Source organism: Zonotrichia albicollis, chromosome 10 (assembly GCF_047830755.1).
Source record: "Zonotrichia albicollis isolate bZonAlb1 chromosome 10, bZonAlb1.hap1, whole genome shotgun sequence".
Lineage (NCBI taxonomy): Eukaryota > Metazoa > Chordata > Aves > Passeriformes > Passerellidae > Zonotrichia > Zonotrichia albicollis.
Genome location: NC_133828.1, coordinates 30,377,735 through 30,400,495, shown reverse-complemented (window position 1 = coordinate 30,400,495; position 22,761 = coordinate 30,377,735). Strand labels below are relative to the sequence as shown.

Here is a 22,761-nt window from a genome sequence, read left to right as displayed (position 1 = left end):
ATTTGCTATTGAAGAAATAAGCAAATAGATTTTTTTTCTTTAAAGATCTGAGAGCAAGCTGTTTTTATTATAATACTAAGATGACTTCTATGTGACTACTATTCTGAAAGTCCATTTTTTAAATTAAAAAAGAAAATATCCTCTATAAATAAGGTATCAGATTTTTTTACAATATACAAAACCAAAGGCACTTCACATAAGCTCAGATCCAAATTTTACAGGTTTTGCTATCAATTTTTATTATTTGTGTTGTGCTCTATTTTTGAATACTCCTATTTACTTATCTGCTAAATGGAACATAAAATTATTTTTTAAATTGCAGCAGTAGAGTTAAATTCAAATCTTAATAATTCTTCATCCAAAATAGACAGATTTGGATGTTTTCCTACATGTAGTATTGAGAATTTATCTGAGTAGTTTTGATTTCAAAATAATCCAGACAGTGCACTATGAATTTCAGAAGTACTAAGACATTTTAAAAATCCAGTAAAACAGTTAAGGCTGGTGATTTTAAACAGTGTATAAACAACCCAACTGCACAGTCTTTTGACACATAACCCATATTTGAAAGTAAGAGGCATGTGCTGCTGTAAAAATTCAAAAATAGAACAAATAACATTCTTAAGCAAAAAAATCTTAGGTTAACAACATTGCCTAAAAGCCCTCTGCTAAACCAAGTCTATCCAGAACTTCAGCCACTAGACAGGATTCATACATGGACCAGCTATTTCTAATCTTAAAAATAACTGTGCAGCAAAGTACAGCCATAAATTAGTCTCAAACTAGGAAAAGCCTTCAAATGCACATTGTAGTTCACAGTGATTCAGAACAATTACTCAAGTTTGTATCAACAGATTATCTTAGCAGTGAACAGAGGAGACACTCTATGCAGGTTCTCAATAGCAAGTTTCACATTTAGGTATTAATTTTATCTGTGATTTCAACAGCACAATGGGTAATCACAGCTTTTACAAAAGCAGTGGGTTGCTTCAGTTCATCACTGTATTCTCACTTTCTGTGCTTCTCCAAAGCATCAAACAATCTTTTCCTTCTGATTGTCAGCAAAGTTGAAACCTGCCACCATATCACAGCATGAAGCAGTTTGTTTATGTATTTGGTTTTCTTCCCTCATAATCCAAACACTCATCTTTGGTACCTACTGCAAGCTTTTAAGGTACGACATTATAATTTACATTTAAACGTTGTACTTACGGTTGGCATAGTTTTACCAGGTCCTGATCAGTGGTGTTTGGAGGCAGTGCTCTGATGTAAAGGTTAGTTTTACTTAATTGATCCCATCCTGAGTTGCTGCTGCTACTACTGTTGTTATTACTGCTGGTGGTGCTGGGACTAGGAGGAGCCATTGGGTGGGCTGGTACAATGGACTGCTGCAAAGGAAAAAGCAGGTTAGAGTAGAGTACAGGCAGCAATCACAGCATGCACATCAGCTCATCTACAGCAGCCTGCTTACCATGGGGAGCACTGTGCTCAATGTGTTCCTAATTACCCATGGATTTGAAATACAACTGCTTTCACATCACACTTGGGACAGGGTTCACAGGCACGTCCTAATATCTCCAACCACCACTTGATACATGACACAGGGTCAAATTATATATAACCTCCACTGAATATTACTCAAAGGATTTTATCACTCTTCATTGTGTCATCTCGTGTGAAAATGAAATAGCAACTATTGTTCCTCTAGGTTCCAGCACATACAAACAGTCATCACTATGACTGTTTCACATGTCAAATTGTGGCAGGCACAAAGACCATGCTCCTTCCTTAATCTATCAAAAAATACAAAAATAATTCGGAGCCTCTTTTCTATCTCTCTGGCTTTTAGTACATCATATAATACTGCAATTATTTTTTTACAGATAGATAAGGAGCACAGATAGCTTAAGAAAAATACTTTATGAATGGTGTGCCTTGGGAGAACTTTCATACTGCTGTCTGTCTCCATATTTGTGGATTACTTCACAATTATCAAGAAAAAGGCTCTATATAATGGCAAAAAATTCAAGTTTCAAAAGGAGAAAAGCACAGAAGCACTTCTACCTACTCCTCAAGGTATCTAGCCCTATTGCTCTTGCAATCAGACCTCAATGGAACATTAAAACATTCTAGAGGAAATCTACAGTAAAGAAATCATTTGCATTAAGAGAAGTACAGCAGGGCACTATACAAAAAGTACTATGAACCTGTCTGTGGTGTTGTAAGAGAGGAATACTTTAAAAAATATATACTAGAGAACTGAAGTTGCCTGTAAACATCTTGTAACTCCATGGTTTTCACTGACAAAGTGGCTGCATGTGGCTCCTTTCCTGCAAAAGCCTGAGGTTCCACCACATATAGCAAAGAGCTGCCCCCCGAATACAGAGGAAAGGCACAGGAGGGGGAAAAAATAAATTGGAATATAAAGTGAGATGTCAATGTAGACTCACTTGTTCCCACCCTAGTGCCACCCTCTTCCTTGGATTAGTACAAACAGTTGCATAGCCACAAACTGAACCCAAAAATGATCTTCCCTGATCTGGTACACCACATGTGGGCTTTGCACTACGCAAAAGCTTTGGCTGTCACAAGGCAGGGAGCAGGAATGTGACGGCAGAGAGGAAAGGATTAGAGTTTATCTCTGTTTAGACCACTCATGAAACTACACGCAAGAAAAGTGAAACTATTTTGGAGATAACCTCAAGAAATTGGAATGGAAGTGTGAGTGGGAGAAAAGTACAAAGGCATGTCTTATATCAGATATTTTATGGTAATTATGTGTTTCTTTTTTGTGTTTTCCTAGGAAGGTTTTGAAATCTTCCAATTTGGCATGTTGCAAAGTTTATTATGCAGCTATAATGGCCTGGAACAGCCAACTGCAAAACTTGCTATAAAATCAACATTGATAAGCAGTAACATTGCTGCTGCCCAATTTAATTGAACTGAAAATTACAAAAAGGAATGAAATACATTCCTGATCATTTAGCATTTCAAAACTAAGTATCAATATTTCATTGCCATAGGGTTAGAGATTTTTGTTGTTTTTAATAAAGATTTTTAGAAACATCAAATCTCTTCCAAAATATTTATATTTGGAATTGAAGCACTGATCTAGAATTTCTTCCAGGGAAAAAGATTAAATGCTCCCTTCCAAGTTTGCAATGGAAACACTGACGGATTTTAACAATAGTAGCACAAGTCAGTCTGTCAGACCACTCTTCTTCCAGTAACGCCAAGCAATTATTTTTAGGGTTACAAGCAATGCAGAATGACAGAGCAACTAGTTTCAAAACATTTTCACAACAGAACAAACTTAGTCTGGCACAGTGAAATTCTCTTCAAAAAGCCTTCAGTGAAGTTCTCAAAATGCAAACAGTGATCAAATGCATAACTGCTCTGTTTACGGTTTCAAAATGTGCATGTACAGCTGCCAGAAATCTCAATATACACATACCTGTCTTCATCTAAACTGGTTTAAATTACAATGAAAGATTAAGAGGCTCTATTAAGTTTTTCAGTATCTTTGGTTTGGTTTTGCTTTTATTTCTTACAGTGTTTTTCCCTTAAAAATCTTTGTTTTTCTATGTTATGAAGAATTGGAGTTTTGTAAAATCTTGTCACCAGCTGCCCAAAGGCAAGAGAGGAAAATGTGTGTCTGTGTGTAGAGAGAGCAGGAATCCTAATTCTGTCTGTCTGTAAAACATAAACACTCCATTCTGAGAAATTTAAACTTCTATTTAAACATGAAGAAGTTCTAGTACCAGTGGTCACATTCAAACACGATGGGAATGTAAATGGGACTATAGTTGTCTTCCTAAGTTTACAGACAGAAGGTTTTCCAGTGCTTCCAGAGAGACTCATACCTTCACAAGCCTTAAAGGCTTTACAAAACCCATGTGCTGAGTGTCCTGCAGCTCTCAAAGCCCGCAACCCAACGACAGCCAGCCATTAAAGGGACAGTGACATCTTAAGCCATACAACTAAAACACGTTTTTTACATTAAAACTTTAATTTTAAATTCTGAATCACTTTTTCCGCTCTGCTCTTCATCGACGACTACTTATAAAAACTAAATTATAGAGGTCCCTCTGTTGTTCAAAGGGGCCTCTTTTTCCAGTTCTCTCGCTGCACAGGGTTGGTTGGCAGCGCGGCCGCGCTGGCGGAGCCTCCCACGCTGCCAGCGCGGGCCAGAGCAGAGTTTGTCTGCTGGCCGAGTTGCATCACCTCCCCAAACAACATCAGCCAGACCGATAAAAGCTCTCTTCTGCCTGCACAGCTGCATCCACACCTGGGCTTTCGCCAACATATTGATGTCAGCGGGGATGTATGACTTTTTTCCACACCCCTGGCTGATACACAGTGCTTTGCTGGCAAGACATTCTGCAGTGGAGACCTGGCCAAAGTTTGGGGTTTTTTGTTTAGAAACAGCTTTCACAAACCTTAACTGAGTGCTCGGTCTAAAACCTGAAATAAAACTTGAGAAGTTTTGGGTTACAAACTGTAGTTTCTGCTAAAAATTCATATCAAAAACTGTTCTTGAGTTTTTACTATATGGACCTCACAATAATCTGCAATATTGCAACATCTACAAAAACACATTTATTAATTTTTCTTCATAATCATTGCATCTTAAATTAAAACATAGAACTCAAGGATAGGAGGAATAAATGTAGGTAACAGAATGTTATTTCTTGTGGCAATATTCCTGTTCACAAGAAAAACCACTGTCACACTGGTTTGCCATTTCCTCCTCAGTTTTCACTCCAAGAGGTAATTAGTGATCGTTCTTTTTACACAGCAGTTTCCTTCCTGTCATCTTCAGCAAACATTTAAGCAAAAAGGCCAGTGACAGAATAATCAGCCCATCTGCTCTATGATCTCCCCAGCCCATTCTGGAGCCAGCTGTGAGGGGCCTGCTCTCTGAGAGACCTTCCCTCCAGCCCTCCACAGCCCCTCCACAGCAATGGGAAAACCACAGGTACTTATTAGGAAAACTAAAAGCTCACTGACTGAACAGTCCCCATGAAGTGCCTTAAAACAAGGAGAATTGTTTGCCTGTGTTTCATTCTCAATATAAACCCCAAATGGGAATAACTGCAAGTACTGAAAACCAGCTGGAGAATATACTCATCTTACATGAGCCATTCCTGTCCTTCTTATAAACCATTCTATGCTTAAGGACTGCAAATAAGTCAGAGCAGGATTTTGTCTCCCTAAGAACAGAAGAATCTCTTTATCTCTTTGCTGTCAACAGATAACAAAAAAAAAAAAAATGAAGACAACAAACCAAAATGGAATAACCCCAAGAAATTCCTTTGACCTGGGGGCTGGGAGATACTGATCCCTGCTGCCTTCAGACTACAGAATTCCAACAGAACTTCAATGAGCAGAAGATAACTTGGACAAGGACTCCAAGTCATTGTCCTAAAACAGAGTATGATCACTACAGTAGCACTCTATTTAAGTCTCTTTGTGCAATAAAATATGCGTATAAAGTTATATAACATGTTAGTATTTAATTATGAGTTTAATCACTCAGCCAAAATTCCTAATGGGAAAAGTACCAAGACTTTTAACAACAAAGTTCTCACACATCTACTCTAAATTACTCTAAATTCAAACCATAAATTGCAGCCTACATTAACTATCAGATTTAGCCAGAATTGCTACTTGGATCATCTCATAGCATCAAAATCTCATCAGCAGTGTTTCCCTAGCCTTGCTCAGGTGATTAAGCTACAGGCACCTGCTTACCTAGCAGGACTTTGCCTAACCTCCCTGATTTTGAAAGCAGCACTTTCAGTAACTGGCAGTGATATGAAAATTATCATGCATTCTCTGTGGATGTGTGCAACAGTGAGGAAAAGTATTAAATCTGGATTTAATTTTTGTTAAATTGGGCCTTGCTTGTTTATTAATCTACCTAACACTTTAGGTTAGAGAGAGCTTTACATGTACAATGAAAGCACGGGCTCAGTAGAATAGAAGATGCCATACCTAGTGAAGCAAGACACTGCAACACTTTGTGTACAGCTTAGGAAACAGGAACTCATTTGGAATTAAATCATGTCCCTAGAAGAAAGAAGAACTCCAAGTGCTTAACAGAAATTAGTGTTCATGGATGAAGACAGTTGCTTTATTATCTTTCTTTAAATAAGGTAACATTAAACCTTGATCACTTATTCTAAGCCAGCAAAGCGACAGCTGCAGCGGAGATGCCATTTTGAGTGTCCTGCACTATTCTGCCTCATGTTTTTCCTCATCATGTCTGAAACATTACAGCAAGCAAAAGTGAATTTCTGGAGACCTCTCCAAGTTCAATTCTCAGTGGACATGAGTCAACCAGTAGAAACTGAAAGCTTTGCTGCTGCTTTACTCATCTCTCCTGCCTTAGGGTAGCTTCTCCAATTGCTCTTCTTTAGTCTGTAAGCACTTGTCACAGAAAGAGTCAACAACCAAATCGAAGCATTTTCAGCATGACACCAGTATAAAGAGTATCTCAGAAGCTCCAGACTTCTGCTGAAAATCTCCTCAGGCAGGAAAACCCTGATACCTGCTCCCTTTTTCTCCTTTAAACCACTGCCCATAACTTCTCCTTGCACAGGTGAAAATGTGATCTCATAGTGACACTGTAAGAGTCAACAGGACTATTCCAGAAAGGGCTGGTGAACTGCACAAGGCAGAAACTATGGATATTGTGTTTTGTGACCAGAGTTATTTGCATACTGAGGATGCAAGGCTATTCCATCTTTCTTAAGGTGTTAGTGGTTCAGCCACAAGGAGCAGAAGCAACTACAGAGAAGATGTGGGACCCTGAGGGTGGATGCTGGCATTGGGCAAAGACTCTGCCTGTTACAAATCACAGGCAAACCAGGAGCACTTGGAGATCCAGCCCTGTGTTTCTCCCAAAACCCTGCTCTACATGTTCCATATCTTGGTATGAAAGTACTATGCCCAGAATACTACAGCTAGGATTACAGCAATGATGGACTGCAATAAAGAGAAGGAAAATTAAGTAATCAAGGAAAAAACCATATCATACTGAACAGGGAAGCCCCCTTGCCTTAATAGAGAAGTTTTAACAGGAGCTTTACAAGATAAAAAATATCCGGTAATACCTTTTTTCTTGCCTGTATTTTACAGCCAAGTCCTATGAAAACTGTTTTTCTAAATACAGATACATCTTTTTCATACTAAAAGGAAACAAAACCGTAGGTGGATATCATCATGCATCTATGAAAATAATACAGAAAAAGTTATTTTCACTCTGATATTTGTTTTTAGTTAATACTCTCTTTCCTCTTTGTTGTTCTTTAACTAATTTGAACCAATTTGCCAGTAAGAAAAATGTTTCTGGCAAAATCCAGAGAAGTGGTTAATACATTTTTTTGAGCCATCTGAAGAAGCCCTTCCTCGAATTACAGAAAAGCATGAATGAGTAGGTACTTCTGCTTCCTTTTTAAAATGCCTTCATGAAGAGTGGCTCTACTAGCAATGAAACAAGACAAAGTCTAGCACAAACCCCCAGTCATGACTCAGATCCTCTTAACAATTTCACTTCCAGACTCACCTGATTACAACCCAAGCTCATTCCCCACTGAGCTGTTTTGCTTCCTTTCCTCAGATTTTATGGCAACATAGCAGGACTGAACCTGTTCTCACCAGAAAGCAACAATTACTGAAACCAGAAAGTACTGAAGTAAATCATTCCAGGTTCTTATAAAATGTCACATTTTCATATTTTGACAGGAAATTGAACCAGTATTATTTAAATTACACATTTAAAGCTTAATGCAACAGCAATCTTCTGCTAGCAATGAAAGCAAGCTCAAAAATCTACCTATATCTTTTCTGTGGAGACACTTGAGGAAGTATGAGCATAATCCTGGCCACACTGAAGTTTATGACAAAACTCACACTGATGCTTTGAACAGATTTTTTTTCTCCAAGAATAGGGTGTGGAGAACTTTTTATTGTTATTACTCAAGAAAAAAGCTTTCTTACTTGGAGTTGGCAGGCAAGATGGTAACAATAAAGCAAGCAATGAGCACAGGAAACTGCTTCTGGTTCAGGGAGCTCTTTTAGAGTCTCAGAGATAAATTAAAAAACTTCAAAGCTCCCAGGAACTCACTTACTCCACTGGCTCTATCCCTTGGCAGGGATTTTTTGGTGCTCCACTGATTCCCCTAGTTCAGAAACAAAAAGTGCAGAATACACAAACCTAGCCACACTGCAGCACAAAAGCTATCCCAAAGGAGAGCAAGGGGAGTGCTGAACTGGGCCACATCCTGTTCCTTTCCAGATGTCATGAACCCTCCCTTTCCCTTTCCACCTGCTCATCCTGAATCACAGCATCTGTCTTCCCTCTCAGTTTTATACCTGGATTTCCTGGACAGTCCCCTGAAACAATACCTTGGTACTGCACCCTAATTCATGACAGAATTATAGACACATATAAAGCAAAAGACTTCAGTTTCTGAAATATGAACAAGCTGCAATCCAACAGCTAGGCTGCACTTAAAGAATCTGAAAAGAAAGTCAAGATGCTGAAGTACCCGATAAAGAGAGCCTGGTACTAAGATGTACCAGACAGACAAAAAAGCATATCTATGTTTTTGTGGTTAACCCTTCACTGAGCAGTAGACACAAAAGAATTCACTGCCAACTTTCTTCTGGATTCTAGTACATACACAGGCCTATTTTCTTCAGTGAAACCAGCTAAGGCGTTTGCTCAGGATCCAGAAAGCACCGAGTACTGAATATCTAGACTATGTTGAAGTTTTTGTTCCAGCCTGAGGATTCAAATTACAATTAAAAGAAAACACATCCATTTTCAGAGAGGTGTAACTTGCATACTAATGGTTTAGGCAAGCACCTGAAAGGTAGCAATACGAATACATGACATTCAATCCAAATAATACAATATTCCTCCCTTGCATTACACATCTCTTGGTACATGTTAATAGCAGGGTATAAAATCTTACAACGTTCTCCACAACAGGAAACATTCAAGATACCCTTCATTGAAGAAATGCTTCACCTGAAACAGCAATTAACTTAGAAACTCCTGTAGTTTAGACTAGATCACAGATGGTCACATCATAGCCTGCAAATCACATGCAGCTCACAAGCACTTCAATGGCAGCTCAGAGGACAGTACTCGTGGAATTAAAGTAAAAAAATTTTCAATAAGCATTAAGAGGTTCATAGTGGTCCCTTGGCATTGTAAATAGGACTCTGCTTTAGCATTTATTAAACAGGAAACTCCTACTCACTACCTCCATTTAAAATCTCTTCAGATGTCAGCGCACTAAGATCTGAAATTAAATAATATTATTCTCTGACTGTACTTACAGTGTAATGGAAGAAGTGGGACTTAAATGTATGGAAAATGAGAGACATGGCTTTATCCTGGACATTTTTTGGTTCCCTTGTAGGAAAATACAAGAGAGCAGGTAACCATTTCTCTAAGTAAATCCCACAAAACTAAGCTCTGGCAGTGAGACTTCTTCACCACCTAAGGCAGCTACTTGTGTTCAGAGGACAGACTCTCACTAGAAGAATGCTAATCTCCAGTTCTACTGCTGTTCAATTTCTTTGCCATTATCTGTTGTGAACTTTTACTTCCAGTGTCAACAAACAGGGCCATGGACAATTTTCAATGTGATCAAAAATGTGCTGCTTTCAAGAGCTTCTATTCGTGATGTTTAAAATGGATCCTTTTTATGGTTGTATGTAGCTACATTTTTAATTTCATGAAGCAGTAAATGTACCATCTCTTAACTATTAGGGATGCTACTGTATTTTGGAGGTTAATCCTGCTAAATCTGTAAAGTAGCAGAGTATATATACAGATATTTTGGCTTATTCAAGAACTGCCTGAATATCTGTATTACAAAAGCTGACAGTACAGCAATAAAACAAACAAAACAGTATGTTAAGAATGTTTGGCCATTCTTTAGTTCTTTAAAACAACAGAGGAAGAAAAGATTAAAAAAAAAAAAAAGTCTAAAACTCTGCACAGAAGTTTCTGAAGTATTATTTATTCTTCTTTCATTTTGTATTAGACTTTAGATTTCTGATAAATCCATGCAAGTATTGTCTCTTACTTAAAAAGTGTCACAGATTTCATGATGCACAGAGGAGAATTTTGCAGCTTCTTTAAAATGATTTTTATACTTCTTTGTCCTTTTTTATTATTTTCCAAACTGTTGGCTTTTCCCCCAAAAATGACAACGTCACCATTCTGCTCATCTGGCTATCCTATCCACCCTCCCTCCATAGACAGCAATTATAGGATAGGAATGGCACCGTATTGAAGATGCATGTCAAAAGAAGCATCTGCTTTTCTGGCAAACTCCACATTGTTGGTGGCACTGGAATTATTGCTATACTGTTTGTCACAGGGTTAGACCACAGATGGCTCTTTTGGCTCACATGGGATCCGCTGTGTCATTTTCTGTTTATTCAAGTTAAATAAATTAAAGAACTTGTGCCCGACCGTGCATGAGGGAGTCAATTCCTATCAAAATCCCTTTGTCTATGATTGCTGATACCTTATGGGCAACATACTGCACCCAGCCTAGCAGCAGCACTGTTACTGTGAATCCCTCTGTTCTTTTCCAAAGAAGAGAATGTATGTTCCTCCTGGTAAGGCCATTACACAAGTATTTAATAGGTAGCCCAGTCTATTCCTGCTGCTTCCTTTGACAACATCGATGGAACAGATGAGGCAGCTGGCTCTGGTCCTTCCTCCTGCATTCCTAAATCCTCATCTCCCTGAGAGACCACACCCTCTTCACCACAGCCAGCATCTCTAGCTGTTGGAAAGGTGGCACATCAGACAAAAAAGGGTAGAAAAAGCCACTTTTATATGACTTCATCATCAAGACTGAATCTTGATGCCCCCATGAAAAGGCTCTTCGGGCTGCACAATTCATACTTCCAAGTACAGATCACTTTAGATATTTTATCCTTCCTACTCACTTTGCAAATGTTTTTTTCCTTTTCTGTCTCCAGGCCTAACTAACGTAATCAGGAAAGAACCAGCTGGTGTAGATACACTGCCTGAGCACAACACAAAGGTTACTGTAATTTTGATACCAAGAAGGCCCAATTCTGCTGCTCAGCAGCTTGTTATGTGCCTGTGTCAAGTAACATTTGGCCCAACATCAGTGAGAATAGCATCTTGCACCACTTTCCATGGGAATAAATGATTCCTCTATGAGCTGAAGAAAAGAAAAGCAGACTCAGAGCACCACTGTCCTTCCTAGTTACTCCACTGCAATTATTTCCATAGTCTTTCACAGTATTTGCCATAGAATTGAGGTCAGCATGACCTGTGCTGTATTGAAAGTTCCATTCATCTGCTTGCCCCTAAATTCTGAAATTTCAAAATGCGTCCTTATGGTTTTTATATTCTGCAATATGATAAAATGCAGCAGATACAAGTCATTATAAGCAACACATTGAAACAGGACATGCACAACATTGCTGGTAAAGGATTAAAGCAGTAACTAGAAAAGTACATACCAAATTCAAGACATACTAACAGTGTTAAATTCATCAGGCTTCATACCTCACTGCCCTTTACAATCAAGAAAAAGTGAAGCATAAGATACTTTTAAAATTATTTCAGCAAAGGATGAACCATCAACTAAACTTCAGCTAGGAGTTTGTGCTAATTTGTCATGGTATTTTAACAGTCATGGAGTCCATGAATGAGACTGTGTTGCTGCAAGTGGTGTATGCATACACACACATTTTATATATATATTTCATATTTGTTATTTATATATTATTATTTTTATAAATATAGTCTAACACTGAACTTGTAATTTGCTATGGGAGAGTGACCACACCCCCATAAATGTGATTCTCCTCCATGGGCAAAGCCATCAAACTGAATAGAAGCAGGCAAAACTACCAAACTGTACAGAAGCAGCCAGGTATTATTAAAATAGCAATACAGTTTAAAAGCATGAGCAAGATCAGTAGAAACTTTTTAAACCATCAGACTCATTATGTAAGGAGTTGTCACTTCTCAGCACTTGCACATATCGGCCTGGTTTCCCTCTCATCCGGTGGTTCTGCATTCATCTGCACAAGCTGAAAATCTGTCCAGAAATTTTATATATTCCAACATTGCACAGAACTGACAGACCAGAAGACAGCAGTGTATAATGTTGGCAAAACTTCTCTACCTAGGGCTTTTCCACAGAGCACCAGGGAACAAACTCTGCTTGGTCTGCATGCTACAACATGCAAACGAATTTTCTTTGCATTGTAATGAGACTGCGTGTAGCATGTATGAGACAACAAATGACATTCCCAAAGTCTTCTAAACGACTCCCAACACTCTACATGGTTCCCTAGAATGAAACACAGAAGCTCAAATCTCGTTAGAAAAGAAATGGAGCTTAACTTCATTGCCTCTAAAACGTCTGCCTCCTGCCTCATTTCTCATTTGGGAGGGGAGCGTGGCCTGGCTGCAGCGCCGGCAGCCAGGGTGTGACAGCAGCAAATTTACCAAAGACTTTCATTAGTTCAACTGTTTCAGTGCAGTAACACACACAATGACACCTCCAGGACAGACAAGGTCTAATTTGTGCTCTCATGGAAGGCAATGAACACTGCAGTGCTGTAAGTTTGCCTTATACCCAGCAAAAGTGATTTAAAGTAAGAGCTCCGAGATAAAGGTGTGTGCAGGCAGCACTGAGGACAACATGCTACTTTTGACATTTCTCAGAGATGATCCTGCACCATTAGAGAGCCATACTAAAGCCCACCACATAAAGTATTTTTGGCCAAATGTTCACTACAACATATGCTGCATAGCTGACATTAAAAGTCCATTTTCTCCAGGTTTATGATGTAATACAGTCACACACAGGATAGCCTTGCTCTTCAGGAAAAAAGGAGTGGTCTGTCATGCTTAGAACAATTTGTACAACTTTATTCTATGTAGCACATAGAGATTTACACCCATGAACAGGACAAATTACAATCAGTTTAGCATGACAAAAGCAGCTATGTTTAACTCTTGGGAAAGATGGAAACAAGAACAGCTCACCCGGCCAGTGAATGGTTCAGATACCTAACACCACCTTTCCTGCAGCTGCTTACTACAGAAAATGCTGCTAAGATGGTACAGACAAATCGAGACATTCCCAGTTGATCAGGAAACACTAGCAGCAGAAAACACAGCTTGACAAACAGCAAGAAAAACACACAATTTCTCTCATTTGTTACCCTTTTGGCCCTGGAAGTGTGTGTGTTCAAATATAGAAAATAAAGGAGTTCTACATACATTATTTTATATCTGTGTATCTCATATATTCAAATCCTGAATTAAATTACAGGCTGTTTGAACACTGTGGGTTAAGACATTACCACCTAATTTTTTTTTTCTTCCACAAGCCTTTATGAGCTTCTATTTTGAAAACATCTGCTACAAAGAATACTAGGAAAATATTGACATTTGGACAATTTTATCCTGGAAAAGGTAAGAAAGTAAAAATTTTTGTCTTTAGATAACTCCAAAATCCTAACCTACTTGGTTAGGATTGGTTTAGCTTGGTTTAGCTTCCTAGAAGTTAGAGGGAAGCATTTTCTGCTCACATTTCCCTTCAGTACATCCTTTTTGCTTCCCAGTACTCAGTGCCTGTGCCCTCTTGACACATTTTTCTCTCTCTTGATAGACAATTTTTATGCACAAGAGTGAAAAAGAAGCATTGCTTCATTTTTTAAGAATTTTAGATTTTACAGTAAGACAAAAATCACTTCCTTCATTACCAGAATGCTTAATGAAGTGATCACTTTTCCAGCATCATTTCAGGGAACTGGGACTAGGATACTCCAGAGCACAATGCTTAGTATAGTACAAATACTATTTAATCCCATTCAACTCGGATCAAGCAGGGTTTGTTACCATTTGCTCACCACCAGTCTCAACACATCCAGGCTATTTCTAGCAAAACCATTCTGTTGTTTAATGAAAGCCAGTTCGGGCATCCATGGCCTAGAGAAGCTGATTTTAGCCCTGTTTAAAGCACAAAGTTGCTGAACATTCAAGACAATCTATGGTGAACTCTTTTGAATTTTAAGCCCTAGAAAACAGGAGTATGGCACATTTAAATTACAAGTAGCAGCAGTAGTAAGAAAATCTAACCAATTAGTAAATGTAATGCTCTTTATGCAAAGTTATGAAAAATGTAAATATTTTCCTAAATGCAAGTGATCAAGGGCGCACAGATGAGAAGGAGCTCTTTCATACATTAAGGCAATTCACTACAATACTGTGAACACAGCAAATCTGGGGACGTGATGAAACAGCAAGGAGTTTGCTAAAATCAGCATAGGAAAATCCAGCACACGAGCCTACTTTTATAGATTGTAGTTTGCGTCTCCTTAGAATAAGGAAAATGGTATTCCTTCAGTAGGATGAAATTCTCAAATTTGTAAAGGTAGGCTTTAATTAAAACTGAAGATTCATCCACAAAAATAAGAGCAAGACTTCCAAGGGCAGGTAATTTCTGGTGGAGTTCCCAATAGATGTCTAGCTGCACATTAGGAATTATTTGCCTGCACTGACCTTTGATGGCCTGAATGTAGCACCAGGTCAACTAAGAACAGTATGGAAAGCTGAAAGCTTTCAAACATTACTGATTGGGTGTGTTAACATGAAAATTCAACTCCTGATAAAACTGTCAAGTAGAAACAGCACTTTCTAAGATATCTAGGATGCGCAGAGAGTGAAAAGAGTGGTACAGGGATGCCAAAAAGGGTGGTTAGAGCTGCTGGTCTGATAAAATGGCTTTGGTGCAGTACCAAATAAAGAACAAAGATGGCTTTGCTGGTCTTGCTAGAAGCTCAGCTTTCAAGTCAACCTTCCCCTCAGTTTGGCTGAAAAGATCCAAGTGCAACAGAGAAATTGTGGAGCCACAGACCAAGATGGCAGTTCAAGGAATAGCTTAGGCTGGCATTACCCCAAAAAGCAGCATCCTTGGCCCTATGGCTGCTTACTCTTCCTCCTGGTGTCTCCCCATTGCTCATCAATAGAACAAGGAGAATTTAAAAAAAAAAGTTTTAAAAAAAGAAAAAGGAAGTTCAGACTGCTTCATTTACCAATGGTGCTGACTCATGAAAGTGGTAACAAAACAGCACTAGACTGTCAAATTATTCAGAACTAAACCAACATTGTTTTTTCATACACAAAGTAAGAGAACTGCAGCAAACACACATGGTACCTCTGTTCTTACAAGAAAGGCAACAAGCAGCATGCAAAAACTGCTCTGCTAAAAGTAAGTGAAATCCTCTGTACATACCACAGGCAGCAGAGTTGCTCTGGCCTTAGGGTCAGATTTTCCTTACAGCCTTATCTGAAACAAACACAAGTCAGTCTTTTCTCATTCTTTAAAGGATGATGCTTTGGTAGATGCTTATCACTTATTAGATCCAATACTTTCTGACTGTTGGCTTTTTACAAATGACAATCTTGTCCAGAATCCTTGTGCATGCAATTCAAAAAAATCCCATGCTATATTACTGTATTATTTCCTCTTCTTCTTGATAGCTGTAATTTATATTGAATCATAGAAACAAAAGTTGTTGTAAATCACTTCTACAGCCCTCATCAATTTTTCTCACATATTGTCTTCTAATTAAAAATTTCACTCTTGATTTGAACCAAGACAAAACTTTTTTCTTTTGCAAACTACTGTTCTAACTCATGCAGCTTTTTAACTCAGATTTTGAATTCCAAGAGAAAAGTGATTTTAAACGGTTAAGAATATCATTCAGATGGCAGAAAGTCAAGCCATACAATAGGATATATTCTAAAATTAAATTGTTTGTGACTTCACAGTGCATGATAATGAACAATCCCTTTTACACCCAGAAACTTAGTTCTGAAGATCAGTTACAAAGATTTAGCAGCTGTATGCTAAGCAAATGTGGGATGCCATTCCTTGGTGCATCCAAATAGCTGCTGGGGAAATGTCTGACTGCACAATGAATCATTGTCAATTCTGAAATGAAAAACACAGGAATTAGATAACACCTAGGAAAGCTTCCAGACGTACTAATGCAACATTAATAATATATGAGAAATCCAACTGCCAGGCAGAACTGGTCGTGGCAGTGCAGGAGCAGTCTGACTCAGGCGTGTGAGTGGCTCCAGCTACAGCAGGGACCATCCAAGGAGTGCTCCAGCAGCCACCAAAGGGCTCAGAAGCCCCTGCAGCCAGCAGGCCACCATCAGCACAGCTGGCACAACAGCTGCAGCACCTGTGGGACACAGCCTCCACCTCTGGGTGGTGAAGGGACACGTGGCTTGAACCACATCTGGTGCTATGTATGGATGGATGACAAACACTAGTCAGGAATAAACCGGTTCATTTGGGCACAGAGCCCAACTCATGCACAGTTTTAATAGTCATGCTCTTATCCTTGGTACAAGAATTCAGCTGAGGAATCATACCTCTGAACACACCAGAAAGTTATAGATGAAAGAAAATACTTGTAATAAGTACATCTGGAATTGATAATTAACTTTAAAATGCTGTAGTGAAAGGGAATCTGTCCAGCCATTGGCTAACTTTTGAAGACAAATTAATCACTTGCCTCTGCTAACTGCACAACCCCGGTGCTTAGAAACTGCTTTCAGGTTCATCTTACACTGTGGACAATTTCAAGGAATCACATTTTCAGTAAGTACCTTCAACTGCACTTTTCTTAGCAGTAATTCTACCTTTGCAGCTTATCCACCTGCACAACACTTGGATATTTAACACTAATAATCTTGTACACCAGCACTGTTTCACTACAGAAGTCACCATAAATTGAATGATGGTGTACTGCAATTCCTTTAAAAAAACAACAAAAACCTAAAAACAAACAAAAAAATCCAAAAATAATTGAATTTTGAATTTATGCAATTTAATTTGATTTCAAAATTTAAATGGGACAACAGAATAATGAAGTATGGATTTCTCAGAAAAAAAAAAAAAAAAGAAGAAAAAAAAAGGGGAAACCCCTAAACCCTAAGGAAGTTCATTTCATAGGAAAGATAAGGACATAAAACCACTAAAGATAAGTAGATTAAATTTCTGTAAAATCTGAGCCACTGAACTTCAGGGAGTTATTCCTGTTCTCAGTAATATTTTCATGGTTGACTGCCTTTCTGCCCAACAAGCATCTGCTTAAATAAAATAAATGCACCTATTGCAAACAGTAAATCAACCTTTGAAAACTAGAGTTCTTTGAAAACTATAGTTTCAACAATCCAGTTCCTTGCCAAAATGAACTTTGCCACTGCTAATTATCTGGAAATAGCAACAATAGCACTCAGGTGAATGTTCTCACAGACCATGAAGAAACTACTTACACAGTATGTGACAGGCAGAACTTGAACACAGTTCTAGCATTCCAAATAATCTGCTCTATCCTGAGCTTCAGGGGACAGACAAACATAGATTTCTACGTAGGTATGTGTGCATGTGTATATAATTTTTTTTCAAGATATTTGGTCCTAATTGCTGTAGTATTTGAACCACTTGTAGGTGTTAGTATATTTCTGTGCAAAATCTGAGATGTAGGAAACTAATATTAACAAGTACCTTTTGAAGAGTCAAACCTTAACAATTTAGTTAAGATTATCCAATATATCAGTGACCAGGACCATTTTGAAGTTCAGGTCACCATCTTAATCCTTATGAATAACCTTTATAGGTGCGGCTGACCTTGGACTTCTACTATTATCCAGGACAATGACACAACACAGCACTTATTTCAGGGAATGAAGAAGGTGGAGATGGATTCAGTCATTTTGAAAGAGTCAACAGAGAAGTGTCACACCAAAATAATGGTTTTTGTCAGAAGGATAAGACACACAGATAGGCTAAATGTTTCTTTACATCATCTCATATACTGAAATCCAACCCCTACATTAATAATACTAAAACAATAACAAAGTGGCAACAGAAACTGTAAACCAGAAAGCACCAAATTGTCAAGAGCCTCAGAGCAGGGAATTCCCAACAATTTACCAGAATACACAAAGAACAGTTACATGAAAATCCAGAGTGCCTTTTACAATGACTACACCAGTCTGCAGCCCTTAGTGACTGAGACCATGACACTCCACACCTGAGAGATCTAAGAACATTATGTTTGCTGGCAATCTGACAAAGTCTGCTTCCAAAGTTAACATGATTTTTTTACTACAGCAATTAAAATATTGACCTAATGCTGAAACAATGACTTCCTTAACCATTTCCAACTTGCATTAGCTTCCACAGCATTGTAGAATATTGTATCTGGGAATGGGAGCAGCTCTTAGAGCACATAAAAAAAAAAAAAAACTAAAAAGCCCCTGCATTCTTCTACTGATGCACATTGTGCACCTTTAACCAGCTGAAATTCTATATACTGAATTATATCTTATTATTATTCACCATTAAAGTTACTGAAGATTTCAAATGTATTCTATAGCTCCTCAGTACTGCAGGATATAACTGGTTCTCTCATCTCAAAAAATGTCCCTAATTCTAATGTATATAGGGACATTCTAATGTATATTAGGAACATTATATAATGTATATAATGTCCCTAATATTTACATGTATATGTATGCATTGGAGACACTGATACCCTAAGACTATAAAGAAATCTTATCATTTATATTTTTGTAAAGTGAAACATTTTTCTGAAACCCCAGTTTTGCTAAGTGTTTCTCACAAGTAGCATTCAGAGATATATCTCCTGGAATGCTAAACAAAAACCAAAAAAATGCCCCTGTTTCAAAGGTTAGTAGACAATCCTATTTAATACCTGTCTCAATTTTTTTTTTCCAAATTACACAGAAGTATTTTTAAATAAGCACAAGTACTATCATAATAAGGAGCATGCAAACCAAACAGACTGGGTGGAATAATATTAAAGCAATTTAAATACCATTTGATTCTGAACTAGAATTTAACACTAACCCCATGATATACCAACTATTCAACTCAGGTTTCTCCTAGGGGAAATTCAGAAGTATTCTGGTTCTCTGTCTCAAAAGGCACTTTTTGATGTCAGCAGTCTCACCCCATGCAGTGGCACCACCGGCTATGTAAATATGTGCTGGCACAAGCAAGAGTCTTAAAATTCAGACCCACAATTTTAAACTCTTCTTGAACTTATCTGGAAGACAGACCACTAAACACTTCAAAGGATCTTGTCTGCTGGTGGTTGTTTTCACACAGACAGAAATCCAAGGAATTGTGTGCTGGCTCTGCCAAAGCCCAGGTTTATCCAGGGTGGCTGCTGCTCTCCCGGGCTCGCAGGAGGAGAGTCCCTGGCCAGGGCATGGCACAGCCACCATGTCCCTCAACACAGGCTTGTACTCTATGTTACTTCTGCACTACGTACTTCAAAGAGTTTCATGTTGTAATAGGTTATTTAAAACCTTGGCTAAGCAATTAGCTAAGTTAAGCCAGAACAGCACACATGCATGTGGCAATGCAAACAGTTCCAAATGGGTCACCGCAGCCGTGCTCAAAGGTGGGCACACAGGTGACACACACCTACCAGTCACCGGCAACAGCTGAAGTGGCAGGGTCTCCCCCACACCCATAGAAGACCACCAAAATATCTGCTGCACTATTGTTTAAAGCATTATTAGCAAATTGTACACATAGGCAGAACAGAAAGAAAAACATCACAAGACTTGAAATTCCTTCATAATTTCATACATGAGATCCCCTTTGCAACACACCAACCATCTTTTTGGTGCTCAGCTAAAGAGCACTCCACAGCCTGGGCAGCATTGCACCTGGGGATGCCCAAGAGACATCACTGTTTCCAAAGCAGGAAAAAACAACTTATGGTCTTGAAAGAGGCATCACCAACTTACCAATAAATAGCAATATCTACCCCTTACTCTTCAAGTGGGTTAAGTACAAATAAAATACAGAGAAATACAGAGCCTCAGATCAGAGTCTCTTCTCCGAACACAACTTGAGGTGCCAGGGCTGGACAGTAACCAGTCCCCCTGAGAAGACTGGGGGTTGTGTGCCACATGCCTGCATATTAGGTAAAGGAAACTTCCCACTCCTGCACTACTATAGTGTTCAGGTTTTTTTTCATTCCTCCCCTTTAAGAATTCTGTATTTTTATTTGTGGACCTGTTAACAAGGACCTGCATTTGATTTTACCCTTGCCTGCCTGGTGTTTGGAGTGATTTTGGATTGTTGCAGTGGCACAAGCACAACCTGATAAAGTTTCTGCAGGTCAAGTGAAACTTAAAGCAGGATTGTGAATCACCTCAGAGTAGCCAAGAATCTATGAACACTGCTTCAGATTTTCAAAGATAACTGGATAATCCTTTACCAAGTTGCAGCAGCCTTCCTGGAAGCTGTGGTAAGACCACAGGCATGAGAAGAGCCCTGTGGTGACAAACAATCCTGAGAAAAGCTCCCTTGTAACGCTCATCCAACTCCCACCTGAATCCTTAGAATTCACTTCTCAAGCACAGTAAAAATGGAAGTGCCATATACATACCTTGAATATCCTAAAGGGCTGAATTCTAACATTGTTATGCTGTAATACCTAAATGACAGAATATATGAGCTGTAGTTAACCAAAGGACTCATGTTTCCACTTTATTGAACAAAGCACCATATGGCAAAGGAGATTCTGATCTGAGAAAACAATAGAAGTAAGGAAAGAAATAAATCCCCTTTTCATCTGAGCAGAAAAAACCCCACACAATAAGGTGTGAAAGTGCCATTGCCAATAAGAGACATTGTAAAGAAAAAGAATCAATGGTGAAATAAAGTTACACATATTTAGCTGCAGTAAAGAAGCACTTCATTGCAAAAGCAGGTAAGCATCAGACTAGACTAAGTTTGATGTTCACCCTGTCCTGGTGCTTCTGCTGTTCTTCAACAAAGGAACATGAAGCCCAAAGGAGGCTCCCCAGAACAATGTGTTGCTTGTTTCCACTGCAACCTCACAAAGTTCTACAATTCTATCAAACAAGTAAACGCTAAATATCCACTCTATTTGACACATCATTTTGCTAGAGCAGAATACTTTAAACAAATAAGACACACATGAGTGATTTCCTAAACAATTATAGTTAAGTGTACAGCATGGCTTTTATGAGGACATATGAACAAAAAGGTATTATTATAAATCATATTATTATGTATTTATACATTTCTGTAATTATCAGCTATTATTTTGCAACAGACCCTAGAGCTGATACATCCTTACACTCCACCATAAATTCCAAAAAAGACATTGTTGAAATGTTGTGACTATATTTTTGTTAAAAGAGCTTCTAAGACTTCAAAACACTTGCTAGATATTTTTAAGCCAAGACATCTTAGTGCACAGGTGAAGTTCTTAAAATTGGTACAGAGTTTCACTATTAAAAATCAATTTGCATAAAGAGTAATAAAAGTTACTAAACTTAAATTCCTAGAAATAAATGAACTCAAACTGCCACAAACCCAGGTAATCTTGAATTTGTTTAAAGCAATCTCTCACCAGCATTCAATTACTTCAGCTGCAGTTTAAAACTACTTTGTGAGTCAATACACAGCTGCAGCTACACTGCCTTAACTGCAGTCTCTTGAGGGAAACAGCTAAAGCTGTGCTAATCACAGTAACCAGCCCTTACAGCACATGATTTTTTTGTTGTGTGTATGTTTCCTAAGTTGCTGGGTTAGGAGGCTTGTGCTTATCTAATCCATGGTTCCCCTCCTCGTTTCTCCTCTATTTCTAACTCATCCCTTCCCTTTCCTGTTGCATCAGCAAGCTGCACATACAGTGGCTGTTATAATTACCACAGTACACTGCAATTCTGAAACATATGCAAAATAACTCACAATTACTTCAACAAGGCTCAGGAACTTTCAAATGTGCTTCTGCTGGCTTTTTGAAATACTTCTGACCAACACCTCTTCCAAGATCAAAACATCTCCATGCACCTCTTCATTAGGATTACAGATTTGTAAGCCTGCACATTCCCCCCCAAGTAAGATGTTTTAAAACAACTGGCTGTAGGAAAGGAGAAAAACATTCATAAGAAGTTGGAAACAGATCCTTGAGGGAAATCCACTAGAGGTTCCTCGTCTCCACTGACTTCTTTTGTTATACACCGCCTCGTGCAACAAACACAGGTCAGTTTCAACAACACATTTAAAACGGGGGGTAAAAGCTTACCAAAATGGTTATAATGTCAAATGATCATTTTTATTTACTTGGTTGCAGCACTGTGCGGATGTTTTAGGAGACATCTCAAGCTTGCAGGAAAGGATTTTCCACTCCCTTCCTTCCTTCCCCTCTCCTCCCTGCCAGCAGTTACAGTTTAAAGGATCTAACTCTTCTGAAATGTGTTAACTCAAGCAATTTTTTTAACAGTTGGAAGTTTCAGGGGAAAAAAAATGAACCCAAAACAAAACAGCAGATGTTCAAGACACAGACTTCTATCTTCCCTTCCATGTGAAACTAAATGGCAAAGACACATACTTTAAACAATAGCACTTCCAAAGAGACAAAAATATATTGTTCACCCTGTTAGAAATACTAAACAAAAACTTCAAATTGCCAAATACAGATAAGACAATTATATCACTTTTTATAATCTATAGCATCATGCCTGAACAAGATAAGATGTTTCCTTTTATTTCTTTCATTCACATTTTGCTACAAGTATAGAAACCCACTGACTGAGTAGTTTTGCTCCCTTGAGAATAAAGCAGAACTTGA

The 22,761-nt window shown here is 38.4% G+C and overlaps 1 protein-coding gene across 3 annotated transcripts in view; it reads right to left on the bottom strand.

Annotated features, from left to right (window-relative positions):
- RBMS1 (RNA binding motif single stranded interacting protein 1) overlaps positions 1–22,761 on the bottom strand; it is a 143,101-nt gene that overhangs the window by 64,128 nt on the left and 56,212 nt on the right. For all 3 annotated transcript variants that reach the window (XM_074548609.1, XM_074548608.1, XM_005485241.4), the window contains exon 2: positions 1,213–1,388. In XM_074548609.1, coding sequence (XP_074404710.1) covers positions 1,213–1,388 — 176 coding nt within the window. The remainder of the gene's footprint in view (positions 1–1,212; positions 1,389–22,761) is intronic.